The sequence below is a fragment of the Myotis myotis genome, unplaced genomic scaffold (genome assembly GCF_014108235.1).
Source record: "Myotis myotis isolate mMyoMyo1 unplaced genomic scaffold, mMyoMyo1.p scaffold_m19_p_6, whole genome shotgun sequence".
Classification (NCBI taxonomy): Eukaryota; Metazoa; Chordata; class Mammalia; order Chiroptera; family Vespertilionidae; genus Myotis; species Myotis myotis.
The window spans coordinates 29,772,063-29,789,616 of record NW_023416368.1 but is presented as its reverse complement, the minus strand read 5'-3'; the positions used below and the strand labels follow the sequence as shown (position 1 = coordinate 29,789,616).

General features: G+C 41.1%; 1 protein-coding gene across 13 annotated transcripts in view; it reads left to right on the top strand.

Annotated features, from left to right (window-relative positions):
- The window catches only part of MATR3 (matrin 3), a 53,668-nt gene that overhangs the window by 12,122 nt on the left and 23,992 nt on the right, over positions 1-17,554 (top strand). Inside the window, exon 1 of one of the 13 annotated variants that reach the window (XM_036312494.1) lies at positions 10,721-10,858. The exons of 9 other annotated variants lie outside the window; for them this stretch is intronic. Coding sequence is in view for 1 of the 4 variants with exons in the window: in XM_036312502.1 (XP_036168395.1) it covers positions 11,075-11,122 (48 nt within the window). In the remaining 3 variants the exon portion in view is untranslated. Of the gene's footprint in view, positions 1-10,720; positions 10,892-10,985; positions 11,123-17,554 lie in introns of those variants that run through there. 3 more of the 13 variants (XM_036312493.1, XM_036312502.1, XM_036312495.1) reach the window with 3 other exon arrangements.

Sequence of the window (17,554 nt, the reverse complement as noted above, 5' to 3'; positions counted from 1 at the left end):
AAACTTAGAACCAGATTTAAATGGATAATTTTAACGTGTTCACTCTGGGGCTCTATAAAAATGAATAATCTTTGAAACTATGGTTTTGTCATTTTAGGATTTTTTATGTAAATATTCTTCAGGATGTGTGACAACATAGAATATTGACAACATTTGCTGTACATGACTATGTTCCAGAACTGCTAATAAATTCATTCTGCACATCCCTTAATCTTCTCAACAGCCCCACAAAGTAACACAGTTAGTGGACCCAGGAACTAATGTGGTGTTCAGTGATTCTCCCCAAAGATGGCAGTTGGTTTAGGGCTTTCATGTATAGTGCTCCCAAGTCTTTACAACTAACTCTCATAAATATCTACTTGTCTTTGTTGTCATCAACTCATTCAGACTAGCATCTTTCAGTGTCTACTGAAATGTCTGTCCTCTGGTGTCTTTACACCTATTATAGATGCCAAATACTTTTTTTCAGGCCATTAGCATCTTAGCCACTCTTGCTGCAGCTTTGAGGACAATTCCTTTTGCTCTTAACATACACAGAACGTATACAGATATACCCTTTAGCCTTTAAAAGGATTCCGCATCTACTTTATTCTTTTTCTCGTACATACCATCCATGAGCCACATACCCATGAGTCTCAGGTTTTTAAAAATGTCCCTCTGGGGAGTCTGAATGGTCACACATCCCCATCCCTATTCTTACCCTATGGTAGGGCTTATCACTTCCTATTCCTTAAGGACTTAATTTTATTAGTATTGAAGAGGATAGGAGTGAAGTTGGGTTCCCTTTTTAGTTTCACATATATACCTGCCAGATTAAGGGATAAAAAACTTTAATAGGTACACATTACAAACAAACCATTATGTAATATAACACAAGCCATTTCTAGATTATTTAAGAATACATTGAGGATATTTGCAATTAATCTCAAAAATTACATGATCTCCCTATAATGCTAACATGGTGTTTGCTAAAGTTGCTAAGAGTCAAGATTCCTATCCTATCTTCCCCCAAAAGCCTGTAATGATTAATAGGGAAATTCTAGAAGTGTTCCTAATTTTAAAAAAGCTTTGTTCAAAGACAATCAAGACAAGAAACTAAATGTATAAGTCGGGGGGGGAAAGGTAAACATCCCTTGTAGATGGTGAATTTTCCTAAATGTTATGAGTGTCAACTAGAAATAGTTCATTCAACTAGCAAGTAAGCAGTTTGAAGATAAACTGAGAGGAAAATAAAACTTGGAATAGTTATGGAGACATGTATAAGTTACATATGAATAAAACATTAAAATAATGATCAATGAAATCTTAAATGGTAAGCTATACCATGTCCAAGAAATCTCAGCATAATTCTCCCAGAGAAAACTAAGATATTTAAGGACTGAATAAAAGTAACGAGTATTTTTGGAACTAGTCAAGTTGATTCTAACATGCATTTGGAAAAATAATATTGTGGAAAATGAGTCAAAGGAAAAGTAGCCCTTCCCCATGTGAAAACTGCAAGAATAAAGAGAGGTGGTATTGGCACATGAATATCAATGAATGGAACAGATAAGTCCAGAATAGATCCTGAAACAAGTTGTAAGAAAAATAAGCAGTTTTTTTCTTACAATTGTGTATTAGCTTGCCTTCTAAGAAAAGCAAATCGAATACATAAAAGGGAAAGATGTGACTAGATTTTAAAGATTGTGTGTGGAAAAGCACCATACAAGAATAGGTTTGTGGGTAGGTGTTTGCCAAAGATTAATTATTCTTTAATCCAGTTTCTATAAAGCGAAAGCTCAACAACCCAGTAGATAAATGGACAAAATAAACAGTTGAAGGATGATGATTAACCTCAGTTAAAGCAATCAGATTTTCGAACAGCGCTGGATAGCGATGATCAAAGGAATGGGGCAACAGGCACTCGTTTGTTGTGTAAATTGGCATAATCAATGAGGGCAATCTAGTTTTTAAAATTAAAACTCTAAGCAATTCCAGTGTAATCAAAATATTTTGTGACGTAAAAATTATATATTCCAATTTTAATGTTAACAGTTACTCATTTATTGACCATTTATCTGTGGCTGCTTTTTCTGACAGACCATATGGTCCACAAGCCTAAAATGTCATTTGTCCGTCTACAGAAATTTTGCCTGCTCCCTGCTCTAGAACAGCACTATATAATAAAAATTTGCAATGGCAAAAATGTTCTAGCTATCCACTAGCTATATGTAGATAGTAAAATTGCAAAAGGGAATGTAGCTTATGGCTATTGAACAATGGAATAGCTCTACAATGTATGACCTTTAAGCTTTGTTTAGTGTATCACTGCAACAGAACCACCTTAAAATGTACTAGTACAAACAAGTATTAAATTCTATGGGTTGAGCCTCGGCTGGTGTGGCTTGGTTGGGCTTGTCCCATGCACGGAAAGGTGCAGGAGTGTATATGCAAGAGGAAGACAATCGATGTTTCTCCCTCTCCTTTGTCTCTAAAAGTCAGTAAAAATAGATATTTTTAAAATCATGTGGGTTTGCCCTAACCTGTTTGGCTCAGTGGATACAGTGTTGGCCTGTGGACTGAAAGGTCCCAACTTCGATTCTGGTCAAGGGCGTGTACCTTGGTTGGGGGCACATCCCGAGTAGGGGGTGTGCAGGAGGCAGCTGATCGATGTTTCTCTCTTGTCAATGTTTCTAACTCTTATCCCTCTCCCTCTCTGTAAAAAATCAATAAAATATTTAAAAAAAAAAAATCATGTGGGTTTATTGGGTTCTGTTGGGTGGTGGTGGTCCACATGGGCTTGGGTAGGGATACAGCCATCTGGAGGTTTCAGTTTGCTTGGCAGTTGGCCTTGGCTACTGCCTGGAAGTTAAGCTGGAGCTGTAAACTGAAGTGCCTTAGTTCTTTTGATGTGGGGCCTTTTCATACTGGTTGAGATTCTCATGACATGGCAACTGGGTTCCACATGGGTTGTCACTTCTGTGATCTGTTGGTCAAAGCCAGTTACGGGGACCTTCCAGATTCAGGGAAAGGGAAAATTGATTCCACTATTCCATGAGAAGCGTGGAATTTGTGGCCATTTTCTCTTAAATATATTTTTATTGATTTCAGGGATGAAGGGAGAGAGAAACATCAATGATGTCATCAAATCGACTGCCTCCTACACTCCCCACACGGGTTCAAGCCCACAACTCGGGCATCTGCTCTGAATGGTAAATGGAGCCTCCTGGTTCATAGATTAATGCTCCAGCACTAAGCCACCCCAGCCAGGCTTGTGTCTGTTTTTAATTCATGTTATGTGCACACACAAAGTGTATATGTTTTTATAGAAAATCCTTAGAATACACAAGAAATGATTGATAGAGGCTGCCTTAATAAAGGGAAATAGAGATTGGGGAAAACTTTACTTGTGTTCTTTGAATTTTATTATATGTATTACCTATTCAAAAATTTCTTTTTGAGCTCCTTCACCTCCACCACCATGCCACTGCTAAAAGAACCACTGGTTAACAGTTTTCTGTTTTTTAATAACCCAAAGTATAGAAGTGACCTGATTCCAGGGTATTAAATCTGATTTAAAGCCCTAACCAGTTTGGCTCAGTGGATAGAGCGTCAGCCTGAGGACTCAACGGTCCCAGGTTTGATTCGGGTCCAGGGCATGTACCTTGGTTGCGGGCACATCCCCAGTAGGGAGTGTGTAGGAGGCAGCTGATGTTTCTCTCTCATCGATGTTTCTCATTGATGTTTCTAACTCTCTATCCCCCTCCCTTCCTCTCTAAAAAATCAATGAAATATATTTTTAAAAAATAATAAATAAATCTGACTTAAAATAATTACATGGTGGACTTCCAGATGATTCTGAGACCACAGCTCTGCTGAAGGCAGTACATATGCTCAAAAGCTGGGTTTAGATTTATATACATAGAACTGGGTTCAAATCTTGGCTTTGTCACTATTTAGCTTCATGACCTTAATCTCTTATGTAAAACCAGAATAATGGCACTTAACCCTCAAAATTATAATTAACAGTGCATTCTCCGCTGCTGATTGTGTGTTGTCAAAATATATGTCCTGAATGCCTCCTGTGCTCAAAACTGCAGCCAGGCTTCATTATGAACTTGAATCCATACTCTATTCTGTTATTTACACTTGATCTTGAAATGGTTATCATGTTAAAGGCTCAGATAATATAATAGACCCTTGCCAGGCAGCTGAGTAGATTAGAGCGTCTTCCAGATATGTCAAAGTTGCAGTTCAATCTCTGGTCAGGACACGTACAGGAATCAACCAAATGAATGCATAAATAAGTGGAACCACATCAATGTTTCTTCCTCTCTGTAAAATCAATTTTTAAAAATGTAAAGGCTTATATAATACTAGAGGCCCAGTGCACAAAAACACTCGGGGGGGGGGGGTCCCTCAGGCTGGCCTGTATCCTCTCGCAGTCTGTCACCCCTCGGGGGATGTCCACCTGCTGGCTTAGGCCCACTCCCCAGGGGAACGGGCCTAAGCTGGTAGTCAGACATCCCTCTGGCACCCCGGGAGCCCTCGGGGAATGTCCACTTGCCAGCGGGGAGCAGGCCTAAGCTGCACTCGGACATTCTTAGCGCTGCTGAGGAGGTGGGAGAGGCTCCCGCCACCACCACTGTGCTGGCTGCTGTCAGTCTGGCTTGTGGCTGAACAGAGCTCCCCCTGTGGGAGTGCACTGACCACCAGAGGGCAGCTCCTGCATTGAATGTCCGCCCCCTGGTGGTCAGTGTGTCATAGTGACTAGTCATTCCCAGTCATTCTGCTGTTAGGGTCTATTTGCATGTTACCCTTTTATTATATAGAATAGAGACTTGGTGCATGGGTGGGGGCCAGCTGGTTTGCCCTGAAGGGTGTCCCGGATCAGGGTTGGGGGGTCCCGCTGGGGTGCCTGGCCAGCCTGGGTGAGTGGCTGAGGGCTGTTTTCAGGCTGGCCACACCCCTTTCAGGGTGGAAGTCCCTACTGGGGTGTCTGACCAGTCTGGGTGAGGGGCTGAGGGCCGTTTTCAGGCTGGCCACAGCCCCTTCATGGTGGGGGTTCCTACTGGGGTTCCTGGCCAGCTGGGGTGAGAGGCTGAGGGCTGTTTTCAGGCTGGCCACACCCGTGAGCTGGAAGCAGGTATCTGGGATTTATTTAACTTCTATAATTGAAACTTTGTAGCTTTGTTCCAGCTAGAATTTTCCTGGCAACCCATATTCCCAGCACTTCCTTGAGCAGAGGCCACACCGGCTGGAAGCAGGTATCTGGGGTTTATTTATCTTCTATAATTGAAACTTTGTAGCCTTGAGCGGAGCTCAGGGCCGGAAGGGCAGGCAGGAAGCTTGGATTCCTCCATCACTGGGGGCAAACTGAGCCTCCTGCTGCTCCAGGTCTGTGGCCGCCCCCATCTTTGTGATGGAGTGAGGGTTAATTTGCATATTACTCTTATCAGGATAGCTGTACCAAACTTTTCACTTAGTCCTTTCAAAGTCTCAGTAGGCATTCTTGCTTTGTGCCATCATTATCATCCTTGTTGCACACAGCACATCCACTCTCTAGTAACACAAACATGAGAAATCTTGTATTTGCCTTCCAAGATATATTTGCTGATGAGCCACTAAGCCAGCGGTTCTCCATCTGTGGGTCACGACCCCTTTGGCGGTCGAACGACCCTTTCACAGGGGTCGCCTAAGACCATCCTGCATATCAGATATTTACATTATGATTCATAACAGTAGCAACATTACAGTTATGAAGTAGCAACGAAAGTAATTTTATGGTTGGGTCACAACATGAGGAACTGTATTTAAAGGGCTAGAAGGTTGAGAACCACTGCACTAAGCAGATCCTCAATAAATAATTACTCAACTGAAAAAGTTTGACTTTTCTTCATAGAATCACCAGATGGCATTACAACCTTACACAAAAGCATGAGTAAATGCATGTTTCTGTCTCTGGAGGAGCAGAGCTTGTGCCATCAAATAACTGGGGACAACATAAAGGGAAGTCTTAACCAAGATAAATTGGAAACAGAGGTTCAGTAAAAAGCATCTGGTTTTGAGTGGAAGACCCAAGATTCTCTGGAGAATTAGGAGCCCCAAAATTTCATTCCAAAGCTTTGTAGTGTGGGCTTAAACATCGTTTATTCAGAGGAGCTTGAAATGCCTTTTCAAAACCTGTAGAAAATCATGGAGATGTGCGGTTGTAGTTCCGCTCTACAGTGGTTTACTTAAAATTTCCCCAGGTACAACTCTAGACCTCTCAACAGATAACTTAATCACGGAAAATTTTAGTCACCTGATTATAATTCTTGTAAGGAAAAAAGGCCTCTTTTCTTTGCTGTGGCCTTCCACAATTCAGAAGCACCTGGTAATTAAGCCCTGAGATTGTTGACTCCTCTGATTCAAACAGCTCCTCTATTCTTACCCAGCGTGGCTCAGTGGTTGAGCATTGACCTATGAACCAGGAGGTCACAGTTTGATTCCCAGTCAGGGCAGATACCCAGGTTGTGGGTTTGATCCCCAGGGTGCAGGAGGCAGCTAATCAATAATTCTCATTGATGTTTCTGTTTCCCTCCCTCTGAAATCAATTAAAAAATATATATTTAAAGATAAGCAATTTTCAAGGCTACATTCTTTTTTTAAAAAAATATATTTTATTGATTTTTTTTATAGAGAGGAAAGGTGAGGGACAGAGAGCCAGAAACATGGATGAGAGAGAAACATTGATTAGCTGCCTCTTGCATACCCCCCCCTGGGGATGTGTGCCCACAATCAAGGTACATGCCCTTGACTGGAACTGAACCTGGGACCCTTGAGTCCGCAGGACGATGCTCTATCCACTGAGCCAAACCGGCTAGGGCCGTGGTTGGCAAACTGCGGCTCTCGAGCCACATGCGGCTCTTTGGCCCCTTGAGTATGGCTCTTCCACAAAATACCACGTGCGGGCGCGCATGTACAGTGCAATTGAAACTTCGTGGCCCATGCGCAGAAGTCAGTATTTTGTGGAAGAGCCACACTCAAGAGGCCAAAGAGCCACATGTGGCTCGAGAGCTGCAGTTTGCCAACCACTGGGCTGCCGGGAGCCGGTCCATCCTTGCTGTTTCAAAGGACCTGGCATATATGGCATACTGTTCTTAATATGTTTGCGCACCTTCTTGGCACTATGTGTTTTAACCAAGGTCTCCTCTCTGAGAAAGGTTGTTTCCCCAGGTAAGGATTTTCCCCTGAAGTTAGGGAGGGAATAAAACCCCTCAACTAAGTGCCAGGCAGGTAATTAATCACTTTAACTATGAACAATCATGCTTAAGCTACATAATCTTTACTACCTGGAATGGAGATAAGAAACGCCCTAACCTTTGTAGTAGAGATTGATAGGATTGAATCAACTGGTATAAATACAGATGTAACAAGACAGCAAGACACAGAACTTAGAACACAGAACTTAGAAGACAGAACTTAGAAGACAGAACCTACACAGAACGTTCTCTAGAGATAGAAGAACTTCGCTGGAGAGAACATGGCAAAAGATCCTGGACAGAAACTGGCCTCAGAACCTAGACACAGAACCTAGCGAGAGAACATGGCAAAAGATCCTGGACTGAACCTGACTACAGAAATTGGCAAGAGAACCTGACTAGAACCTGGTGACTGAACCTGGCTGGAGAACCTGGACAGAACCTGGCTGGAGAACCTAGCGGGGAACATGGCTACAGAACCTGGCTGGAGAACCTGGAGAACCTAGCAAGAGAATATGGACACAGAACCTGGCTGGAGATCCTGAGCAGAACTTCGCTGGAGATCCAGACCAGAACTTGGCTGGAGATTCTGGCTAGAGATCCTGGCTAGGCTGCTGATCAACTGAACGCTGTCTCCGTGTCATTCCTTCTTCGCCGACTCCGTCCACACCTTTGGGGACCCCTGGACCTGCTGGGGTGGGACCCCAGCATCGGGCTAGGGCAGTGATGGCGAACCTATGACACGCATGTCAGAGGTGACACGCTAACTCATTTTTTTGGTTGATTTTTCTTTGTTAAATGGCATTTAAATATATAAAATAAATATCAAAAATATAAATCTTAGTTTTACTATGGTTGCAAATATCAAAAAATTTCTATATGTGACACGGCACCAGAGTTAAGTTAGGGTTTTTCAAAATGCTGACACGCCAAGCTCAAAAGGTTCGCCATCACTTGGCGAGGGCAAGGCTACATTCTTGCATACCCCTCCTCCCTGCTGTTTTCACAACTCAAGGATAATTCACACCAAGGTGTCTCTAGTTAATATAAATTTCCCTTTCCCACCCCCCCTTCAAACAAGCCTCTTTTGACCGCTTCATAACTTTTGCTCTAAGCATGTTTTATAGGCTTGGGAGAAATACTGATAAGATGTCTCCCTGGGACATCTGTTGGACTGTCTCATGGAAAGCAAACAAAGTAACTTTTCAAGACAACCTGGTATCGCTCAATTTCAACACAAATCTGCCTCCCTTGTCACTTAGCAACTTTAATTGCTTGCTCTTTAAAAACAGCAGCCACCCTATCTTTCCTGCCCTGTAATGACTAGTAATACTTGCCCCTTTTCCTCCCTTGGAAAGTAAAATAAACTTCCTCTCTGCATCTCTTATTTTAGTTAAGAACTTTTTCACAGCCCACATTACCAGCCAAACCCTAACAATTCCCTAATGAAAACTCAGCACTATCCTCTTCATTTTCCTGTTACAGTAAAGGCACGTCTCCTTCCAATCCCATTCTTACATTAGCATCCGTTATGAATTATCCCTCTTCTTCTGTTTTTTAAACCAATCTGTACCTAAGATACCCTTCCTATCAGCATAATTGTGCTCAAAATTTCCCATAGTAAAACAAGAAACATAGCCAATCTTTTCTGCTTTGGATAGTTTTAATCTTCCTGCTTCCCATATACTCGGTGTAGGAAGCATGCCTCTATGATTCATCATCATAGAAAAGAAACAGCATGTGGCCAAGTAGTTACTGAATTTCCCCAGAGCAAACAAGATGTGGGGGTTGGGAAGAGGGTGTGAGAGCTTTGCACGTGACTGATAGCATCTGTCCTAGGAAGATTCCCCTAGAAAAGGCCCCTGCTCTTTTTCTTTTTCTTTTTCTTTCTTTTTTTTTTTTTTTAAATAACCCAATGGGAGACAGCAGGACCTAGGAGACCTATTAGGAAATAGGTGACCAAATAGTACTTGGCCAATGAGGAACTGGAGGAGGGACTAAATAAATAGGCTGTGTTCCTGTACAATGGGCGCCCGCTCTTGAGAGTAAGTCATTTTCTCCATGCTTTTGTTTCTTAGTCCATCATTTGAAATTTGGACAGGTAGTTCAGTTTGTTGGTGGGCAGGTGGATTCTGGTCAGAGCACCTGCAGGAATCAACCAATGGGTGCATGAATGGGTGGAGCAATGGATAGATGTGTTTGTTTTTTCTCTCTAAAATCAAATAAAAGGTATTTTGGCTGTCAAGGCAGCACAATTTCTGTGCCTCCTCTCTTTTGCCAACTTTTTTTTTTGCTTTCCCTCCTCTACCCCAACCCCAACTCTTTCTCCTTTGCCATTCAACTCCACCTGATTAGTTTTCCAAGGATTGATCCTAAGTCCTCCAACTCCCATTGCTTCATTTATATCAAGTTGAATTTGCCACTAACATACACCCATTTCCGTCAGCTCAAGAACTGTAAATACCAATCCTGACTTTAAAATTGATGCCAGATTCCACGTGCTTATTGTTTCCCCAGCTGAATCATCTTCCAATGCCCCTTAATAGCACTGCTAACCCTAGAGTTGTCATTCACCCATGACACGTCTCTCCCTCATCTTCCATATCCAATCAAATTAACAGGACTAGCTGCTTTTTTACTAAATTATCTCGCTTTCTACTTGTCTCTAGTCTTCTCCATTTATGCCCCTCTACAATCTTCACATTGGACCTAGGATAATTTTCAACGATGCGAATCTGACTCGGCATACTTAAGGTTTAAAAATTTTGAGTGCTACTAATCAGGACTTATATTCACTGATTTACTTCAGAAGACGCCTATCCCTCTGCATTTGCATTTAAAACCCCAGGGAAATAAATGGCCATTTCCTCCAGCCTGATCTATGCAATTTATCAAAATCCGCCTCAGGTTTTTTGTGTGTCCTTTTTTTTTTTTTTAATCATTGATGTTTCTTTTTTTAATAATTCTTTATTGTTGAAAGCATTGCACATGCCCGCTCCTCCTTATCCCCTATTGCGCCTCGGTGTGTTTTTGTTTTGTTTTTAACACGTACTAACAGAGAACAAGGTTTTACATTTAGTCAAATTCACCAAATGGTGGCGGTCTTTTCGGTGGGATGGGTTTGCTGTCTTACCTCTCAGTGGCCCTTCACAGAACTCCTGAGATTAAAAACCAGCCAGAATGACATAGGTTCCTCCTTCCTGGTGCTTCCTACCATTCCTCCGCAAATAATCAGATTTGCCTGAGGATAGAAATCGGATCTAAGCCTAGGATTCCCAAGCCTCGCTTCTAACACATACCCTATTTAAATTTTACACCATGCAATTTAGGAGTTTGGAAAAGGGTTTTGTTTGGAGAAAATTGGACTCGAACCCGTAAACTGTAGCTGCTTCCTTACCTCCCGCCACAGGCGGGCTCCTGGATTAGAGAACCACCTCTGCCGTGAGCGCGGGAGTGCAGTGCGCGCACCAGGGAGGGGGCGGGTCCTGGCGCGTGCCGAATGGAGGCCCGAGGTGGGTGGGGGCAAGCTCTCGCGAGAGTGAGCTCTTTGGCGGCTGCTGTTGCTGCCACCTCTTACCAGCGCCGTTGCTGCGGAGGATTGTGGGAGCCTCCGCGTCCCGCTCGTTAGGAGAGAGGTACCTCTCCTTTTCCCTCTCCCTTTCCTTAAGGTAGGCGTGAAGCGGGTAAGAATCGGGGTGGGGTGGCCGGGGGTTCTCTGCGTCCGCCTGGAGGAGGCAGCGACTGCGACAGGGGCTGCGGGGAGCCGGCGGCGCGCCTTACTTGCTCGCTCCCGCTCGTCCGCTCTGCCTCCCTCCGCGCTGCGTACGTGAGCCGCCTCAACGGCGGCCGCCATGTTAGGAGCGCAGTGGCGGCGCAACCAGCCTCCTCGGGCGGCTGAGGTGAGCGGTCCCGGAAGGACATACGCAGCCAGCCGTGGGCCCGGGGTGCGGTGAGAGAGTCGGGGGGCGCGGAGGACAGCCAATCGTCCGAGCTTCCCGCGCCCTGGGCTTTCTGTGGGCGGGGGCGGGACGACGAACCCGTTACACGCGAGCTGCAGCGCTGAGAAGGGAGGAGCACTAGAGGCCTGAGGGACCGACTGTCCATAGGGGGCCTGCCGTTTGGGGAGGACAGTTAAGCGAGGGAAGTCCTTGGATAGTGCCAATTCCACGTATTTGCTTTATTTTTTTTTTTCTCTTGCGCCTGGAAGTGTGCACTAAAATGGAGGATTTTGCAGATTGAAAGGCTAGGCGGTTTGAGCAGCGTCGCTTTCTTGGTGTCACGGCCTTCGCTCTGCTCCTCGCCCATCGCCTCGTAGCGCCCCCTAAGATTCCTCTGTCCCCCGCCCACACACATGCGCGCGCTATTTTAGCCGGACCTCGGAAACAATTCGTCCCCACCCCCAGGCGCTTAAAAATGGCCGAAAAATGAAACGTTAACGCTTTTTTTTTGCATTGCGTCGTGGATAAAGCCATCGGCAGTACACTGCGAGGCAGGAGATTTCTGGTTTAGAGGCTCGCCTCACATTCCTTTTCCTTTTATTAAAATATTATCAGTCTAGGTTCCCTGGAGAGGATCGTGTGGTGTGGGACCTTCCGGTTTCCAGACAAAGGGTTTGGAGTACCGTGGTGTAGTCGCATCGCTGTTCTTTTCATTGCTGCTAGCGCTGTGCGATGTTCTATCTACGAGGATTTTCCCCATTTACCGTGGAGGAATGTTTTCTAGGTGTTTATACTGTTCTGTGGGATATTCCTATTGGATGAGTTACAGTTTTCCAGCTAGATATTTCTAGAACGGTTACGGCGATTCCGAAATTTCTAGTCTTTATCAAGCGCGCTGGAGTAATGAATGTGGGAGTCGTTGATTTCCCAGGTCGTAGTCATGAGATTTTGTATTGATGCTGCGTTTTGCTTGTTGAACAGACCTTGGTTTAAGATTTTTAAATAGACATGGTTTTCTCCCAGGTTAACTCAAACAGTTGTACTCTCCGGCAAAAATAACATGAGGATTAAATGTTCAGAATAAAATTTCCTTTTAAAAACTCAATGGTTAGTCATCTATGCTGTCTATTGACATAATTTTTTCAACATTAGTATTGTTTTAGTCATCAAAAAGGCGGGGAAGGCAGATTTTTGATGCAAAAAAGCTCTATGGTGTGCCTTTCCACATAACTAAAAACGGTTTTTTTCAAACCCGAAATTAAACATAATTGAAGTACTACATGAAGATTTTTCTAGCTGGTTATGTAACATTTGGAAAGTCGATCTTTAGCCAGAAGATGTTTGTGTTGAAGTGCATTAAATTTTTTAAATTTCCATTTCTTCCTTTGCATTTAACATATATATTTATAACATTAGCGTATACTTTACCCAGAGAGGAATTTTTCTCTTAATTATCTTTACATATCTCCCTTATCAGCTATGTGTAAGTGGTTTTGCTTTTACCTAACATTTTGAACTAATTCGGTAGGATTTAACCACCCTTAATTTGAATTTCGTATGTTAAAGGAGTATTAAAACACTAATTTTACTAATGCTTTTAGGGAAGCGTAAACGCTAAATAATACTACAAATCAGTGTATGATAAACAAATTTGAACAACTGAGGAATGCAAAGGAAATGTATTACATAATTTTAGAAATAAAATGTTCTGATCGCTAATTTTATAGAAGATTAAAGCCCAAGAGAGGTAATAGATTTATGTACATGAATGTTAGTCACAGTTATTAAGCATATTAAAAATCCAAGAGATTGAACATTTGGAGATCTGCTAATTATAGTGTGGCCGTCAAATGGAAGTCTGTACAGCCATTTAAAACTGTTTAAGAGTAATGATGTGGAAATGATAATGGAATATAGTATTAATTGGAAAGAAAGAAAATGTAATAAAATTCTGCTGGTGCCAAATTTAATATTTCGTTGTTGTTTAATGGAATGTGTGAAACAAAAAATAGAAATATGTCCAGTAGGTGTTATGGGTGATTTGCATTTCCTTATGTTTTTCTGAAATATCCACAAGAAATTATATTTACTTTTGTAATGAAGGGTGAAAGGAAACATTTTTTGTAAATGTTAGTTAGAACTGCTTAAAAGACCAGAATTTTGTGGTGTTTTGTTTTTTAGGATCCTCATGTATTTTTTAGGGTAATTGCCAGAAGTGAGACACCTTCCTTAGTCTGAGGTGTAGTTTTCAAAAGTGACAAAAAGTAATAGTGTTTGTTGTGTAAGATACTCTGGTTATTATGTGTAGACAAACATTGGAATCTAAAGACATTCTCATTTTCAAATATTAAGTTTGCTATTATTGGGACTAATGCTAACTAGTTTACAGTATGAACTGTAGCCATTAATTATGTTATGAGCAAAACCAAAGAATTGGATAATGGTTTATTAGATGTTCTTTCAGGTAAAAAGTACTTTGTTTTGGCCCTGGCCCTTCTGGCTCGGTTGGAGTGTCATCCTGTGTGTCAGGAGGTCGTGGGTTCCATTGCCATTAGGGCACCTACGGGAGTGACAATGGATCCATCTCTCCCTTTCTCCCTTCCTCCCTATCTAAAATCAATTTTTAAAAATAAATAAGTAAAATAAAAGTACTTCATTTTTATATGCCTCATTTAGAATTGCTTTGTGTCCCACACTTGTGACTTGTTCTGAGCATACTTGACTGGCTTTGGGTAGACAATACTAAGTTCTTTCAGGGTGGGGTGGAAGGGTTGTAGACAGTAGCTTTGCTCTTTTAATTTTTAGCTATGTAGTGGGCCTTTTCACAGGGTCAATAAATTTTTTTTAAAAGCTACTCTAAAGTTTAAAGCCTAATTTATATAAAATACATGCTTTTTTTCTGGGAAGTTTTTTAAAGGGCTTATGTCTGACACTCTTGATCTAGAGTCCCAATTAACCTGTGATTTTTGGTACATCTCTCTCTTTTTTCTTTTTTTTACATATCGTATAGCAGATTTAATTAGTAGAAAAACAAAGAAGGGTGCCCAGGATGGGGGCTGGGTGTCGTTCTTCCCAGACATTGCTATTGGATATACTTCTGGATAAGAAAAGCATAGAGGAAAATAAAGACCATCTATGGTAGATGTCATAATGGGCAAGCAATAAATGCAGCAGGCATGGAAAGAAATCAGTTGATAATAGGGTTTGAAATAAGCTCTTTGATTTGCAGTATCATAGTTTGCTAATGAAGAACTTCGTGATTTTTCAAGGTGATTTGTATGTCCCCCCCCCCCCCCTTGTGGGGATTAAACATCTTCCTTTGGTATATTAACTCACAGGAGAAGACCCTATACCAAAATGTGAAATTTTAAAGTTGAGTGTTTGAGCAGGCAGTGGTTGGGAAAGGAACAGTAATATCAAATAAATACAAACATTTGTACTTAAAATATTCTTGCTGTGAGGTGTGAAACGTGACAACAATTTTAATGCTTAACTGTATCCTTGTACAGGCTCTGGTATTCTGGAATGGCACCATGTAGGAGGCAGTTTCACACTTAAACATTATGAGGCACCAAGAAATTTTCATAGTTTTCTTGCTAAGGCAAGAAATTAGAAACAACCTTAAATGTTCATTAGTTGCAGAATAGATAAGCATATGTACTGTAACAGTATATTGTAGCGAAATGTAGGTTTAATTCATGTTGAAATCAGTTTCTAAAAGCAGGTAACAATACATATTATTAAGTCAATTTGTAAAAGAAGTTAATGTAAAAGTAACATTTTCTAAGATATAAAGTGGTAAGATAAGGGACTATAAGAGGGAAGGAGGAATGCATTGCAAATTGGTATGTAAAAGGTATCTGAGATCATGTTAATGTTCTGTTTCTAATCTTGAATATTTGTATACACTTGTTTGTATAAAAATGCATTTATAGGAAGTGGAGGTGCTGGGCCATACCAGTATTAAATAAGAGGAGAGACACATTCCAGCTAGTAATTTGCACAAGAGTAGCCTCTATAATTGCTCATAAAATGACCTTTCTCATGAGGTGTTGGCAAATGGTAGAAAGTGGGTTTAGGATGCAACCAATATATATGAAAGTCATTGAAAACCATAATGTGGACTTCATGTGTAAGTAGTAAGGTGTAGTATGTTTTTAAACAGTGGAGTGTAAGATAATGAGTGATGTTTTAGGAAGTTTATATTGGAAGTTGAACATGCATGGATGCAAGGAGTCCAGTGGAAAGGCCGGAGGACTGGTCTCCAATAAGGTTATGGCAGAGGAAATAGAGAGGTAAGGGCTTTGTTCTGGAGGAGGAAAAGGTAATTTAGAGGTAGATTGGCAGTAGAGAAAGAAGGTAGAGGTTTAATTTGTCTGCTTTCACTGTAATTCACTTCTGTTCTTCAATTTTATTTGTCTGGGTTACTACCAGTCTTTAAATCTGGTCTTTTAAGCTTACCTCAGGTTCAGTAACAAAGTTCAAATATGAATTCTGGCTTTGATAGAAATGGATGGTACATAAAGGTACAATACAAGTGTGCCCTGGTCGTGTGGCTCAGTTGGGCATGGTCCCATGTACGGAAGAGTAGTGGGGTCAATTCCCATCAGGGCACGTGTCCCAGTTTTCAGACTGAATCCCCAGGGTCATGCAGGAGGCAGCCAGTGTTTCACTCTCACATCGATGTTTTTCCCTTTCCCTAAAAATCTATTAAAAATCTTTTTTGAATAGGTACAGTACAAATGAAAGATTTGTAAGTTCTTTATTCATATATCTTGGTCAGTCCTTTTATCTCTAAAGTTTATTTTCTCCTTGGTTTTGAGGATCAGATTACATAGATTACTGTGTGTGCTTAGTATGTGTCAGACACCATTCTAGGTGTTTTGTGTAGGTTAATGTATGAAATCTTAAAGGTCTTACAAAATAGGTATTTTTATTCCCATTTTACGGAATTTGGAAATAAGTAATGTGCCCAAAATCACACTGCTATTTTGTAATAGAATCAGGATTTAGATCAAGGCATTTGGGGCACCAAAAATCTATACTGCATTATATACCAAATCAAAGAGTTGTGCACGTGTTTGTGGAAGCAAAGAAAGTAAAACATAAAGTGAATATAGAGGAAAATTGTAAGGTTGCAGAATGGTGCTTGGATGAAAACCACTAATTTTGCTATTTATTAGAGAAAAGAGTAAGCCAAGTTAGTATCAGATCAAATCAAGAGTCAAAATTGTTCGGTAAATGGGATAACTTTCTATCCTGTGATATAGGATTATTAATTACTTCTCTTTCTTGCTCTAATCTGAAAATATTTAATGTCTAATTGAAAGTCACTGGGAAAAAAATTTTTTTTTTTTTAAATATATTTTATTGATTTTTTTACAGAGAGGAAGGGAGAGAGATAGAGAGAGTTAGAAACATCGATGAGAGAGAAACATCGATCAGCTGCCTCCTGCACATCTCCTATTGGGGATGAGCCTGCAACCCAGGTACATGACCTTGACCGGAATCGAACCTGGGACCCTTCAGTCCGCAGGCCGACGCTCTATCCACTGAGCCAAACCGGTTTCGGCTGGGAAAAATTTTTAAAGCTAGGAAGAAGAAAAATATTTCAAGTCTAAATAGGAATCCCTTCTACTGATTAACACATTTTCTATTTTAGCAGCTGAAAGAACTTTGCACCACTTTTATCGTTAGCCTAAGAATCAAGAGTGGGCTAGAAGTTGAATCCAGATCTGTAAAATGGATGAAGGACAATAGTCTTAAAGCCCTTAAAAATATTTGTGAGCCTTTCTGGCACTGCATTTTATAATGTTTCATCTTTCCTATTGTAATGAGGCACATATTAGATGCATTGCTTTATACAAAGCTGAAATTATTAGAGCTGAGGCTTTATTTCCTAAGGGGTTTACTATTTAAGTTAGTTATTTGTTTATTAAATATATTCTTGTTGATTTCAGAGAGGAAGAGAGAGAAACAAAAATGATAAGAGAGAATCATCAATCGGCTGCCTCCTGCATGTCCTCTACTGGGGACTTAGCCCACAGCCCTGTCATATGCCCTGACTGGTAATCAAACCATGACCACCTGGTTCATACTAGTATGTCATTGCTCAACCACTGAACCATACTGGCCGGACTATTTTATTTTGAAAAACATTTTAAGTCATGTATAATTATACAATAGATGAAATTATGACACTGAAGAATAGACATTAAAGTATAAGGCTTTAAAGTGACTCAAGCTCTATAAAAAATTGGGTTGTTCCTTAGATATAATTATTTTAAAAACTCAAACGCTTAAATAAAATAAAATTTATAAATATGTTGAGAAAAGCCGTGGTGATGTGAAGTAACATTAAAATGAAAATTTACTAACGCTTTAAAATGGAAA